Below are 14,500 nucleotides of genomic sequence, written 5' to 3' on the forward strand. Positions count from 1 at the left end.
GCTTTATTGATTTTGATAAAAAAAAAAAAAAAGATTCTTTATTGAAACACAAAAGGCATTCCTAAATTCAAATTGCATTTTAAACTAAACGAAAAGCAATAAAATAATGAAGTGATCAAAAAATTTTTTTTTTTTTTAAAATGTATTCATTTTAAATGTATTTACTGTTTACAATGATTCCATTTGCCATCAAGCAAGCATCCATCAACAACAGATGGCAAATTACCAATTGCCTACAAATTAAGAACTAAAGACAATTATAAATGTAAAGACAATAATAATCAAATTAAATAAGCCTAATAAATTCCTTTGTGTTCCCAAAATAATGCTTCTTATCAAATTTGTGTTTGTATTCCATTTTGGTAATATAGTTAATGCTACATTATAAAAATAAAATAAAACTCAAGGTGAACTTGTCTTGCATTACTTTATGATTTAATCACTTTCGTCTTTGATTATTACAAAGATATATATATTACTAAACCTGCAGAGTTGCGTTCACAATGCATGTTACCCATGTGTAAATAAAGTGAACTAAACTCACAGCACCTCCCTTCCCATGATGATCAGAGGTAATTTGCAGCGTTCTCACAGATGACATTATTCTTGCAAACAGTTTTCAGATGAATGAAACAGAAAAAACTCTTTACATGCGCTTGCTGCACATGACAGGCTCGTGCTGCACGTGACTAAGACACAAGCATTGACGGCTTTTCTGTTGTCTGTTCTTAAAAATATGATAGTGTGTTTCTTAAAATGCGTGTCTTTGTGACTAACAACATTTCTTGTCATTTGTCAGTCCGAGACGTCTTACAGGTCATCTGTCTGTTGCGAGTAGATGAGCAAAATTGCCCATGCATGAAATACATTTGTAAATAAAAACTGGATTCAGCCTCGTCGTATTTTGCAGGTGGTGGGTGCTAGTTTCACACCCTGGCCCATGGTTTTGCCATTTCTCAATATTGTCGATCAGCATCTGTTCGCAATCGGCATCGGGATCTTTGCAAGACATCGTCGATATCTAATTACGAAATGTAATCGTCACATCGCCCAGCCGTAATGTACACTACAGATCAGAGTGGAATACATGCGAGACATACGATACTCGTAAACTTCTACGGCTCTGTATTTTGGTGTGCTTGAAATGTAATTGGTCAGTGGCACACTACTGAAGAGAGTGAGGAGTCAGTTGAGTTGAAAATCGACTTTGAAAGAGCTTGTGATTTGGTCTGTCATCCATAGACACAGCCATAATGTAAATTAACAGTTTGCAACTTTACCTGGCAGTAATTTCTGCTTGCTAGCTCACAAATATCATAGGCGATTATGCTTAATTAACCGTGAGAGGCAGAACCATGATCGCAGTTCAAATATGATTAAATGTTTTCTTAACTACTTGATACCTGTTGATTTGTTTATGAAAATAGCACTTTGTTGGAACAACTTCCCCTTTTCAAAGAAAAGCATATTATATTTATTCATGATGACAGCTCAGCTGTTGTTTGAGTTGCCTCTTTATAATTTGCCTGGGTTATACTTTTGTTTACCTTGGCATGAATGCCATTTGGGAACTTGGACAACAATAATACCCTCTGTATAATTTATTGTGCATCTAATTATTGTGTGTGTGCTGTGTACACACTGGAAAAAAAGTCTAATCTCACCATGCATCATTCTCTTTTACACCTTATCTAACTGTTCTCCTTCCTTCCTTGTGTTGTCCAGGTTTCCTCTTGTTCAAGGATTTCTGCTTGAACGAGATCGACGAGGCCGTTCCGCAGCTGAAGTTTTACGAGGAGGTAAAATGGATTTTACTTTACAAAATGTATCTGTTTTCAGATCAGTGCTAACACAAAACTGCTAACTGAAGACTCTATCTCTATTCAAAAGCTTAGTGAGCAACTTTCTAAGGCTGCATCCTGTTCATCACAACACCCGAAAGATGTAGAACACTTTGCGTATCATAGAAATTGCTCTCCTAACTTGAAGCGCACAGCACGTTAATGTGTTGCTAAGCCTACAAAACAGTAATATAACACATAAATATATGTTGTTTTTTTAATCAATATATTTCTATATTGAATTTCTTACGTCAAAATTTCGCTTACTTTACTCACCATTTTAGAACTTTTGGAACTTTTTCACTGAGTTTGCAGCAATGCACTCTGGGATTGACTTCTCCACAAAAGACATGTGCATTGTTGCTAAAATGAGGTATCTTAGAAGGGTGTTGAAGGGTTTTTTTGGGATCAGCCTGTATTGGCTGCACACTAGGTTTTGGAACAGAGCTTCTGTCTCCTTGTGGCTGTTATGCATGCAACATGTTTTCTCTTTATCTAAATGTTTAACTTTAAAAGTCTTGTGTGTTTGGTTCGAACCCCAAGTCCACCACCATTGTGCCCTTGAGCAAGGCACTTAACTCCAGGTTGTTCCAGGGGGATTGTCCCTGTAATAATTGCACTGTAAGTCGCTTTGGATAAAAGTGTCTGCCAAATGCATAAATGTAAATGTAAATATTTGGCCTGACCTTCTTTGTAACTTCCTCATGTTTGTTACGTACGTCCAGTAATGAGACGGTTCAATTAAAAGCTACATTTTGTTCCTCTTCCATTGATGAAAGAACACTGTGAGAGCAATTATAGAGTGTGGGATTGTGTCACATATGACTGTAATCTTGTTTGATTCCCTTCAGATTAAAGAGTACGAGAAGTTAGACTCTGAGGAGGAGAGGTTAACTCGCAGTCGACAGATTTACGACGTCTACATAATGAAGGAGCTTCTGTCATGTTCACACGTAAGACAAAATTTGTCAAAATAAATTTAGTTCAAACAGGCACTTTCCATGAATATACACTTTTGGTGTCCCATTACTTATAGTGACACCTAAGGGTCCCAAATTGTGATAACATGGTTGTAAGCATTGCAGACCTCACATTAAATGAATAGAACAATGGCTCATATAATATTTAGCTTGACTTACTAGTTTAATTTGTAATATTTTATTTGACCTGAATTTATTGAGAAATCTTTTCTGAAGGTTAGATCTCCTTTCATTTACCATTCCATTTCATTTACCAAAACACTTTCTCAAGTCACATTTTGCACCCTGTACGTGGAGAATGCCAGAAGTCATTTCACATGCATATGGCATATACAGTTAATGTAAACATGTTTCTACAACCAGGCTGGCTTGAGGGAAAGGGATAAGTGTTTTTTATTTTTTTCTTCTCCATTGAAGCTTCAGAGGTCCCATTTAAACTGAGTTTTCTGTGGATAAAACAAGTATCTCATTAGCCTCTGTCAGTCTCTAGTCTCCTCTCTCAGCTTTTCAGAAACAGGAAGCCTAGATGAACTAACACAATGGCCTATAGGACACTCAAAGCCTGTGATTATGTCAGAGTACTATGTTTTGATAACCAGGAAGTCTTAGGAGGTTAATGTAGATGCTTTGTTTATTCAGGGGAAACTGTTCTTGTAATTTTACTATATTGATCTATCTTATTGGCAATTGTCGCTTAATCTACCTTCCTTTCTCCTAGCTCTTCTCTAAGAATGCAGTAGACCATGTCCAGACTCATCTGGCAAAGAAACAAGTTCCTCCCAATCTCTTTCAGGTGAGTCCTGCAACAAGAATGAATATTTAACCTGTTTTTCTAGGTGCGGTGTGGGTTTTGTGGATTTAATGCAAAGGATCCAGTCTCAAGACTCACAACAGATCCTGATGCATTTGTTTGTTTTCCTCTCTGCAGCCATACATAGTTGAAATTTGCGACAGTCTTCGAGGAATGATCTTTCAGAAGTTTATTGAAAGGTGAGATGATGGCTCAAAAGCTCAGCTAAAGAATTGCACGCTGTTCAAATGCTCATCTGCCCCTTCTTGAGTCGGCCTGTTGCTTGACAATGATTCTAATGTTTTGAAACCTTTCATCTTTCCCTATAGTGACAAGTTCACTCGATTCTGCCAGTGGAAGAACGTAGAACTGAATATCCATGTGAGTCTCTTCTCTAACATATATTGAGGTCCTTTCCACTTTTGATTTTACAAACAGGTTGTTTGTGTATCTTTAAAACGTTTGAATTCTGGTTATTACAACCAGACAGGTAAAATGACAAAAAGGTGAATTGTGTCAGTTAAACAGTTAATATCTCTATATTGACAATTGTCCCTTTTAGTAATAGGCTGATGTTTTGTCCAGTCTGATTTCTTACATTGTGTAATTTTATCAATTTAGTATGCCTACTATTTGCTGTCATTAAATTGTATTATGGAAATATTTGCATTATATCAACGATATAATATTCCAAAACTAATAGGTTGACCCCCTAATCCCTATTAATTAAACTTGCCAACTTGAGCTTTTATTTTTTTAAATGTTACTTCTCATTTCATATGTAGTTGACGATGAACGACTTTAGCGTGCATCGGATCATCGGCAGGGGAGGTTTTGGAGAGGTGTATGGATGTAGGAAGGCTGACACAGGGAAAATGTAGGTCCTTTCAGTAGAAACCAAATAGCTTTTTGACTGAAAATGTAGGTTTTGGATAAAAAGCTCACATGTGCCTTGTTTCTCAGGTATGCAATGAAGTGTTTGGATAAAAAACGTATCAAAATGAAGCAGGGTGAAACATTGGCGCTCAACGAGAGAATCATGCTGTCATTGGTCAGCACCGGGGTGAGTAACACATGAAGCAGCTCAAACTGCACTCAAGTTTCACTGTACTTGGTTATAGGCCTGCATACTGTGGAATCTGCACCCACCTGAAATCTGCAGAAACCTAAAATAAGCAAAAACATCCCCATCTGTCATTTTATGCTCTCTTTTTTGCTGTATCTTTCAGGACTGTCCTTTCATAGTTTGTATGACATATGCCTTCCACACTCCTGATAAACTGTGTTTCATCCTTGACTTGATGAACGGTAAGGACCGCCATTTATTCATGCGTTGCTCTGTTTCAATTGTCCTAACTGTATTTTTCTGTCATAGTTGAAAGTGAAATGCTGCTGTGAAGCCACAATAACAGCTAATCGTAACTTATTTGTTGAAATACAATAGAACAGTTGAAGTACAATATTTTGGTGTGAAGGAATTCATCAAGATGCTTTTGGTTTTAAAACCTTAAGCTAGTTTTTCATGCTGAAAATTCAGATGTTGTGATGATAGGACTGAACCATGACCATTCTCAAATCTCACCGAGACATTTTCCACCACCACCTAACAGTAGACTATAAAGGCCCATTCAGGCCTCTCATCTTTGGCCTTCCTCTATAATGTAACATCAGCCTAAACACTTGGCAGAGCTTCCTCTTTGCACACATTCACACTTCCTGTATCTACAGAGCACTACAGGCCACTTCTCTGAGTGTCCTTCTGGATTTGTGAAAGTAAAACATCACAGTTTTTTATAAACAGTGGACTTAATTTAAAAGAATTTAGACACTAATGATTCCAGTAGTAACTGTTGCTGCTTGTCAGAATGATGAATGTTTTCCCAGAATTCTCAAAAGATGTGGCTGTGTGATGTTTCCCTATCAAATGAGTTCATTAAAGAAATTCTGAAGATCTTTAACTGTCAAAGACTGATGGATGGATAGATAGCATGATTATATTCTATTGATGAGCCATATATATATATATTTATAATAACACACTAAATATTTTATTACAATCCCATTTATATTTCTAGGCGGAGACCTCCACTATCACCTGTCTCAGCACGGGGTCTTCAGCGAGAAGGATATGCGTTTTTATGCAGCTGAGATCATCCTCGGCCTCGAACACATGCACAATCGATTCGTAGTCTACAGAGACCTCAAGGTAAGGTCACACCGCCTTCCTGTTCGTTCAGTCTGCTGTGTTCTTCCTCTAACCGAAACAATAGTTTGTACTGTCTTTTGTCTGGAAAACCTGCTGATCTTTGCTTGCAGATCAGCGGGGGACACTTGATCCACACTGTTGCCATTGAAAAGGAAAAATGAAATGTTCCGTTCAAGTTTGTGTATTTTGTAATGGAAGCTTCTGTCTGTCATGCATAGACTTCTGAGGTTTTTCTGTGAAGTTTGGCTGAGATGTCTCTCTTGGCAGTGATGTTTATTGTCTTAAAAATGGAAAAATATGTCAGATTTTGGACTGAGTTGATGTTGACCTACAGCCCCAAATTTAAGGTTTCACTTGCCATTTCAATGACCGCTGATATTGTGTAATTTGTTGGCCCTCAGCGAGGAAGCAATAGGCTTCCTTGTGAAGTGTAGTTATGCAATCATGATGAATTATGCAATTTTAAGGGAAATGTTTGGGCTTTGCTTTGCTTTGCCAAAAAGATGAGAATGTTCAGTAATTCCCCGGCAAGCTACTGAAATGAGAGATTGCACATGTAAGTGGGGTGCATTTTGTGAGCAAACAGTCCTGTTGTTTTTTACCGGATCACTGCTGTTTTTATAGAAGAAAAACCTATCCAAAAATATTCACGTTTGCTTGCTTTTTCCTCTGTTACATTCTTTCAGAACTGGAATGCATGGGAAGATATAGCAATGACTCAATTTAAATGATACATCTCAATCACAAAAGCTTTTAAAAGCTTTGAATTTTATTTTGTACTATATTTGAACTTTAGGTATTTTTGCTAGGCAAAAATAGAGTCCTAGCCATATGCAACAAGCAATACGAGATTTATATTTTCCATTTAGTTTTGGTATTAAAAACGAAAATTCTCTCATAATTTACTCGCCATCATGCCATCCCAGATGTGTATTTTTAGAAGAATATTTCAGCTCTGTAGGTCCATACAATGCAAATGAATGGTTGCCAACATTTTGACACTCCAAAAAGCACATAAAGGCACTATAAAAGTAATACCTTACCACTCCAGTAGTTAAATCCATATCTTCTGAAGCAATATGATAGGTGTAGGTGAGAAACAGATACATTTTTAAGTAGTTTTTTTGCTAGAAATTCTTCTTCCTGCCCAGTAGGGGATGGTATGCATGAAGAGTGTAAATCACCACAAACACAGGAAGAAGAATGTGAAAGTGATCTGTGTCTCTCCCACACCATATCACTTCTAAAGACATTTATTTAACCACTGGAGTCTTATGGATTACTTTTATGCTCATTTATGTGTGTTTTCTTTTTTTTCTTTTTAATTTTTTTTTAGTTAAACATTTTGGCACCCATTCACGTGCATTGTATGGATCAAAAGACCTGAGAAATTCTTCTAAAAAATCTTAATTTGAGTTCAGCAGAAGAAAGGAAGTCAAACACATCTGGAATGGCATAAAGGCTAATTTATACTTACTGGGCGAACAGACTTCGCTTAGTTTGCCTACAAGTGATGACGAAATTAAGTGACGTTTATCTTCTGCCAATGTGTTCTTTTGGTGATATTTCTCCTGTTCGCACATCTCTAAAATTCTTGGCCTAGGAGAACTGGTCAAAGAGCATTGATGATAGGTTAAAACTATTTGTGGGTGTGGTTTGGACTTAACGTTTTTTTATTTACATCGTTTGTGCCAGCTGAGGAGTTCTTAACTTGGTTACTGTCGTTAAAATTGATAACTTTGAAGCCCTTTTTTCTCTGAGATTGTGCAGAAGTATACTTTTTTTACTTGATTTGCAACACAAACTCTACAAAGACAGTGTGGCCATGACAAATGAGTAGAGAGACGATGGACTTTTTAAAAGTGCAAGGGGCCATGACAAGTTTAATAAAGCAAAGAAGTAACAGCACTAAAAGCGGCAGTCCGGGGAGAGAAAAACATGCATATTGGAACAAACATAACATCACCCTAAACTAACTAATCTTAAAACGACACACCGTTTAAGTATACATGCCAGCTTCATATGCCGAGGGTGCATTTGTTCGCCCAAGATAAAAAAAGTTTTGCTTCTTTCAAAGAATAAACCAGGCTTAAGGGAGAGTAAATGATGAGAGAATTTGAATTTTTGGGTGGACAATTCCTTTAACTGTATTAGGATTGCGCGGTATACTGGTACTATAATGGTAATGAAATATCATTTTATTAAAAAAATTATGTTTAAAAAAAAAATAATCATTTTGTTGCTAATTTTATTACCATTTTACAGTATGTTGCCATTAGCAAAATCTTATGTGATGTGAAAATTTTGAGATGAAATCATTGACAATTTGAAAATAATAAAAAAAACTCTATGGCCAAGTGTGATCATTAAACGGCTAAGGGTGTCATTTAAATAAATCATATACAGTCCCACTTGCTGCGTGCTACAGAATGAAGGAGAGGTGCCACTGTACTCTTATCTTGTTGAGCGCGAAACTTAATGAGACATATAGTTCGTTTGGAAACCTAACGCTATTCTCCGCAGCATCCATGCATAACTCACCACACGCCCCACCGAGAGCGAGAACCACATTATAGCAACCACGAGGAGGTTACCTCATGTGACTCTACCCTCCCTAGCAACCGGGCCAATTTGGTTGCTTAGGAGACCTGGCTGGAGTCACTCAGCACACCCTGGATTCTAACTCTTCACTCCAGGGGTGGTAGTCAGCGTCAATACTCGCTGAGCTACCCAGGCCCCATTAATGGGAAGCTTGATATAACTAACCCCTCAGAAAAAAAAGGAAGAACTCAAACGTCTGTCAATAAAAGTGAAAATGAAAGCTCTATTTATGAGTGAAATTTGAAGACAGAAAAATATAACTAGTGTAGAAAGATTTTATATTCAAAAAGTAGCAATATTATATAATAGTTATAATAACAGTAGTATAATATTAAATGGTTGTATTATGATCATTCAGTAATTAATCTCACAAAAGTGTACTGAATATCAGCATGTTGTGATTCAGCCATAGCAGCCTTGTGCCTGAGGTAATCAGATTTGTTTTCATTAATGTTTTCATCAATACTGTACAGCTCTGTTGTGCAGCATTTTATTTGACCAAAAATAAAATTGACATTTTTGTTAAATTAATTATATTTTCATTTGATTAAAGCTGCATGTATTAATCATAAGATTTGATCACAACGTTGAACATGGAATCTAGAAAATTTTAAATGGAAAACACAGAAATCTGTAAGACTTTATGCAGTTCTTTTAATCGTTATTTTCTGTGTAATTTCAGAAAAAACTGAGGCTTTTTATTTGTTGATTATAGTATCGATTTAGTAGAGAAAACGAGGTACTAGGACTAGTATAGTTCCGAAGCCAAAATTTTGGTATCGGAGCAACCCTAAACTATATAGCCTATGGGTTTTCCTTCCACTTTGGGCACTTTTAGCACTGTTTACTTCTAGAAAGTAAAGCAATAAAATGTTATTTGAGTTATTTTACACTTTAATTATTATTTTTTAAATCTGTAAATTACTGTCAGCTGTGGTTGTCAGAGATTTACTGCGAAAAATACGGCAACCATATTTCAGGCTTTACGGGATGTAATTTTGATGCCTGTATTTTTTACGGTGCATTGCCGTCATTTATATTATTAAATGTTAAACTTGATATATTAACATTCTGAAACTGTAAAAATCTGCTTTTCACTTTATAATGTATTGTTAATCACTGTAGTAATTACAGAAGAGCACATGATGACACGAACTTCATCAATAGAGACATTAAAATTAAAATAATGCAGTAAACATGAACTAAACTACATCAAATATAACACAGAACACCCTAAAGGACATAACTGATATTAAAAATAATAAGAAATGGGTCACGCCGGGAATACTTGGAACGCCAGATTATTTGTTTTTACAGTAATTTACCGTAAAAAGTACATGTACTCTCTTGTTAAACATAGTATACGTTTTACCGTTAATTATACTGGAAAATCATAATTTTTACACCTAAACATACAGTAAAATTACATGCGTTTTCTTTTTAAATATATTATAACTTTTTACCGTATATTTCAAGGTAGCTAGCCGTTAACCAATTAACTTTTTTTTTTCTGTAGCTTTTTTAGTCTTCTTCCATTTAAAATTACGGAAATTTTTCAATTTCTGCTAAAAATCATGAACATTTTCACCACTGTGTCATTTACACCACATCTTGTTTACACCACATCTCAAATTATGTATTGTGTTTAATAGAAATCTATGGTGGAAATGGTGATGAAAATTATAATTATTTTTGTAATGGACAACTACTTTTGTTTCTAAGGCTAATTTCTAAGTATAGTTTACATTTTATATATTCAAAAATGATACAATGAAATAATATTTGAGCACTTTTTCGTAATTTGGCAAAATCACATCTTGCCTGGGAATGATGTGCAGTAAAAATATTCTGCTCACAAGTGATATTTACAGTACAGTTTCTCCTCAGCTATGTACTATTAATCACAGTGATGATGTTGGTCACAAAAAGACTGTCTGTTCTATATCAGGCTCTTAAAAAGTTATTTGGCTGATGTCCCTTATACTTTTCTTCTGTTCCCTTTTAGCCTGCGAATATCCTCTTAGATGAACATGGACACGTTCGTATCTCTGACCTGGGCCTGGCCTGCGATTTCTCTAAAAAAAAGCCACACGCCAGCGTGTAAGTTCCTATTCATGGAGATTAAAAACATAAGTCATCCTTTATTAGTGTAAAATAAAGGTTTCTCTTGTTTGGGGAAGGTGTGGTCATTCAAGCACAAGATCTTTTTGTTTTCTGGGACATTAGTAAAAATAGCTTGTTTAACTCCAAGGCTCAGAGAGAGGGTGGGAATGGTCTTTAAAAACTAGATTCTGACTGTTTTTGATCCAAGAAGAAACCTTGGCTAGCTTAATAAGTGGATTTTATCATGTTTAATGTAACGGTTGTTTTGACTTTGAAAATAAGCATTGTTGTGTGTTTACACTCTCTGATCCCCTCTGCCCGGGGGGTGTGTAAGCTTTGAATTTAATGTGAATTAATTGCTGTGTTTGCAGAGGTACCCATGGCTACATGGCACCTGAGGTTCTGCAGAAAGGAACAGCGTACGACAGCAGTGCTGACTGGTTCTCTCTGGGTTGCATGCTGTTCAAACTCTTGCGAGGGTGAGACCGCCCTCTGCAACGGGCCCACTCATGAATTTTTCATCTGTCTCTGTCTGTTTTTCTCACCTGTTTGATGTGGAGTGTAAAGTTGAAATGTCAGGGGTTTGGAAGCGAGAGGTCAGCGAGCACACATCACAGAGAAGAAAGTCCGAGAGTGGGGGTGGGGACTGCTGAAACGGTTGCTGGAGGGGGGGTGTTTCCATACCTCAAAGTAGAAAGTTAAGGGTTTTAAACAGACCTAGAAAGGTTGCAGTACGAGATAGTATATGTTCTGAATGGATTTTATTCTTGTGATATGTAAACTGTACACATTTTCTGTATTTATGGAATGTGCGATTAACAGCCATAGCATACTGTGTGGAATACTGTATTACACAATGTAATGCGCTACACCTGAGCACATTTTCAGTGTGATAAATAGACTGTAAGTGATATCAACCTGATATTAAAGGAATGTTCCGAGTTCAATACCATTTTAGCTGCGTATCTGACATAATTTTGATCGCCACAGCAAATTGGACATGAATTCCTGTATTAAATGTTCAAAATGGTGACATGACACAGGTCATGTGACAACAATGTTGCATGTGTCAGTTTAAATTTTTTTTGCATACTTTAAAAAATAAAACTGTGCCTCTCACATTATATACTACGCAGTAAGCAAAACATTAGTTCACAATTCGGAACATCCACCAACAGTGCTGAACCATCTTCCTTGCTGCCTTCCACCAACACAATGAGTAAGACAAGGAGATGCATATTTCACACGCTCAACAACTGAACACTTTGAGTTCTCATGGAAACCCCCCTCCCACCCACCTGCCAACGCTAACTCACCGTGTGTACATCCTCTGTTTGCTCTCGTGAGGTTGAGGACTCTGTGTACAGTAACATGAACTCTGATTCTTCTCTTCTTTTAGGCACAGTCCATTCAGACAGCACAAGACCAAAGATAAACACGAGATCGATCGCATGACACTTACCATGGTAGGCCACCATGTGCTCGTGCATTTTTCTTTTGTTCCTTTTTGCTGTCTTCACATTCATGAGTATACTTGTATAGAAATGGTTAACACTGTACTGTATATACAGTGGCCTCACAGGGTATTCTTCTTGAAGGAATAATCACACATATGTAAAAATTATGGCATTGTTTACTCATGTTGTTCCAAATGCGTATGGCTTCAGGTAAATAACAGTCTTGGTCACATTTGCTTTTATTGCTTTTATTTTTTCTTCACACAGTGAATGTGAATGGTGTCTAATGCAATGACATTGTGTAAGTGCGGCTTAAGTTTCCAAATACTTTTAGGGCTGCTGTATATAATGCGTAATAAAGGTATTTTAATGCATTATTATTCATTTATCATGCCTTGGAAAAACATGAAATGCTAAGTATTTTACAAGTTATTTTAACCTCACTGGGCCTCATTTACTAACCATCATTTTGCATGTATTTGTGTGTGAAATCTGCATAAAAACATTTTGACGGACAAATCATGATTCGTTAATTTTATTTTTATTTTTATTTTTGACAAAAATTTAGGAACAGCTGAAACCACACATTTTCAAAAATAACATACTCCTGGTGTCCTTAAAACATTACATATAGACGAGATCAATTAAATCATGGTGATGGTTTGGGTGTGATTTATGCAAGTTACTAACTTCGGCTTGCGCTCCATTTAGAATAGTCTGGATTCATTAACATGAGAATGAGGATAAGAGCAAATTCATGTGTGGATGAACCTATTGTGAATCATGAAAAACTTTTCGGTGTGTATAAGTACAAAAAATCCATGCAATTCATGGCTACACCTCAAAAGGCTTTAATGAATTAAACCCATGATCAACACCCAATTGTGTTAATGTGTTGTAATACGGTATACTCTTTAAAGATGTAACCATGAATGGATTCTGTGGTTAGTTATGTATAAAAAGATAATGCATTGCAATGTGTATTTTAAGCCATTTTAAATAAATTCAAAATAGCAAATGCGTAATGTCAATATAGGCTTCAAGAAAAGTATTACCTATAAATGTGAACAAAGCTGAAGTTAACTTGATTTGGCTTTCGCTGAACTTAGTGAGATATCACTGTGAAACAGGAGAGCGATAAACAACATATAACTTTCCATGGAAGTGAAGAAAGTAACATTTCATTGGGAGCACATGGGCCATCACATCCACTGTTTTAACAAGGGATTTGCATATATGCTTTGCATTTACTGTCCTCTACCCACGGTCGCTATCATTTAGTCCTCTCTGAACTGCAATGCTTGTGACTGTCGCTCTTTATTAGAAAAGAAGTCACACTTTTGCTGATTTGGGACTTTTTGTGGTTTCCCTCATTAAGTCTAGATCTGTTTCAAAACCTAGTCTTCCACCTTATTACCTAACTAGGTAATATTTGTTGCCATTATAAGCATGCTCCTACAGTGCAGATCGTTCCAATCAATAGGTAGCAGATTTATGTTACCTTACTAGATGCATCGTATTGGCCAAATTATGAAGCTGCATGCATGTATCCTTAACCTATAGGACAAACCCAGAATTGTGTTGAGTGTTGAAATGTAAATTATAACTAGGTTCTTTCAGTACAGAGTTGCATCTATTTAAAATGTACTGATTCCACCCAGTATTTGTGTTACTATGTGTTCTTCATCCTAAATAGCATTGAGTCATTAGTAGCTTAGCAAAATGCTAACATTAATCTAAAAGCTGCATCCCAAATCGCATACTTATGCACTATTCTGGCCGCAGCTTTCCCTACTTGGGGGAAGGGGCGAGGTTACCTGGCCACATTGCTGGCCTGACAAAACAATGCTGTGTGAATGTTTTTTTTTTTTTTTTTATAATTTTTTTTAATTTGAAATACAAGTGTTGGACTGAGGTTGGCGACATGCCTGTGTTTGAAACGTCACCTTCTGCTGAAAAATAGGGCAAATGCTTCCATGTAGTGTTCCATTTGAGACGATGCTACTAAATAGCTCATAGTGTAAGTGTAGTGTATAGTGTGTCATTTGAGACATAGCTTTGGAATCAATTGTGACCATTAGGGAAGTTGCTACCCGTAAAAAGCATTTAAAATCAATCACTTGTATGGGATGTTTAGGACGCTGCCTTAGAAGGTAACTGCCTGTGTAGGCACAGTAGATAGCACACTAAGGTTTAGAGCAGATCTTAAGACTTGGAAAGCACTGGACTAACCAGTACTCAGCAGAAAGAGATATCCAGAGCTGTTCTGTTTCTATGGAGAAGATAAGCAGGTGCCTTTTAGCAAACTCTGATGTCTTTAAACAGTTTTCCTCTGACGGGCAAGATATTCTTGTTTAGTTTGGAAACTCGAACACAGAGATTTGTAGCTAAGACTGACAGAGCTGCTGACACAATGTTCAGAGGTTTGGTCATGGATGGTTTTGCGATTTATACAACAGTAAATCTGTTTTTTATTGTAAGAATAAAAGACAATACTGTGGACTTTGAGCCACCCTAGTGCA

At 36.5% G+C, this 14,500-nt stretch overlaps 1 protein-coding gene across 1 annotated transcript in view; it reads left to right on the plus strand.

Moving 5' to 3' along the window:
• Nucleotides 1–14,500, plus strand: part of LOC127635803 (beta-adrenergic receptor kinase 2) — a 68,886-nt gene that overhangs the window by 38,330 nt on the left and 16,056 nt on the right. The window contains exons 3-14 of the mRNA XM_052116034.1: nucleotides 1,726–1,799; nucleotides 2,693–2,794; nucleotides 3,540–3,614; nucleotides 3,750–3,811; nucleotides 3,941–3,992; nucleotides 4,397–4,488; nucleotides 4,575–4,674; nucleotides 4,841–4,919; nucleotides 5,687–5,817; nucleotides 10,424–10,518; nucleotides 10,893–11,000; nucleotides 11,921–11,987. Of these exons, the coding sequence (XP_051971994.1) occupies nucleotides 1,726–1,799; nucleotides 2,693–2,794; nucleotides 3,540–3,614; nucleotides 3,750–3,811; nucleotides 3,941–3,992; nucleotides 4,397–4,488; nucleotides 4,575–4,674; nucleotides 4,841–4,919; nucleotides 5,687–5,817; nucleotides 10,424–10,518; nucleotides 10,893–11,000; nucleotides 11,921–11,987 (1,037 nt within the window). The remainder of the gene's footprint in view (nucleotides 1–1,725; nucleotides 1,800–2,692; nucleotides 2,795–3,539; nucleotides 3,615–3,749; nucleotides 3,812–3,940; nucleotides 3,993–4,396; nucleotides 4,489–4,574; nucleotides 4,675–4,840; nucleotides 4,920–5,686; nucleotides 5,818–10,423; nucleotides 10,519–10,892; nucleotides 11,001–11,920; nucleotides 11,988–14,500) is intronic.

The sequence above is a fragment of the Xyrauchen texanus genome, chromosome 43 (assembly GCF_025860055.1).
Source record: "Xyrauchen texanus isolate HMW12.3.18 chromosome 43, RBS_HiC_50CHRs, whole genome shotgun sequence".
NCBI lineage: Eukaryota > Metazoa > Chordata > Actinopteri > Cypriniformes > Catostomidae > Xyrauchen > Xyrauchen texanus.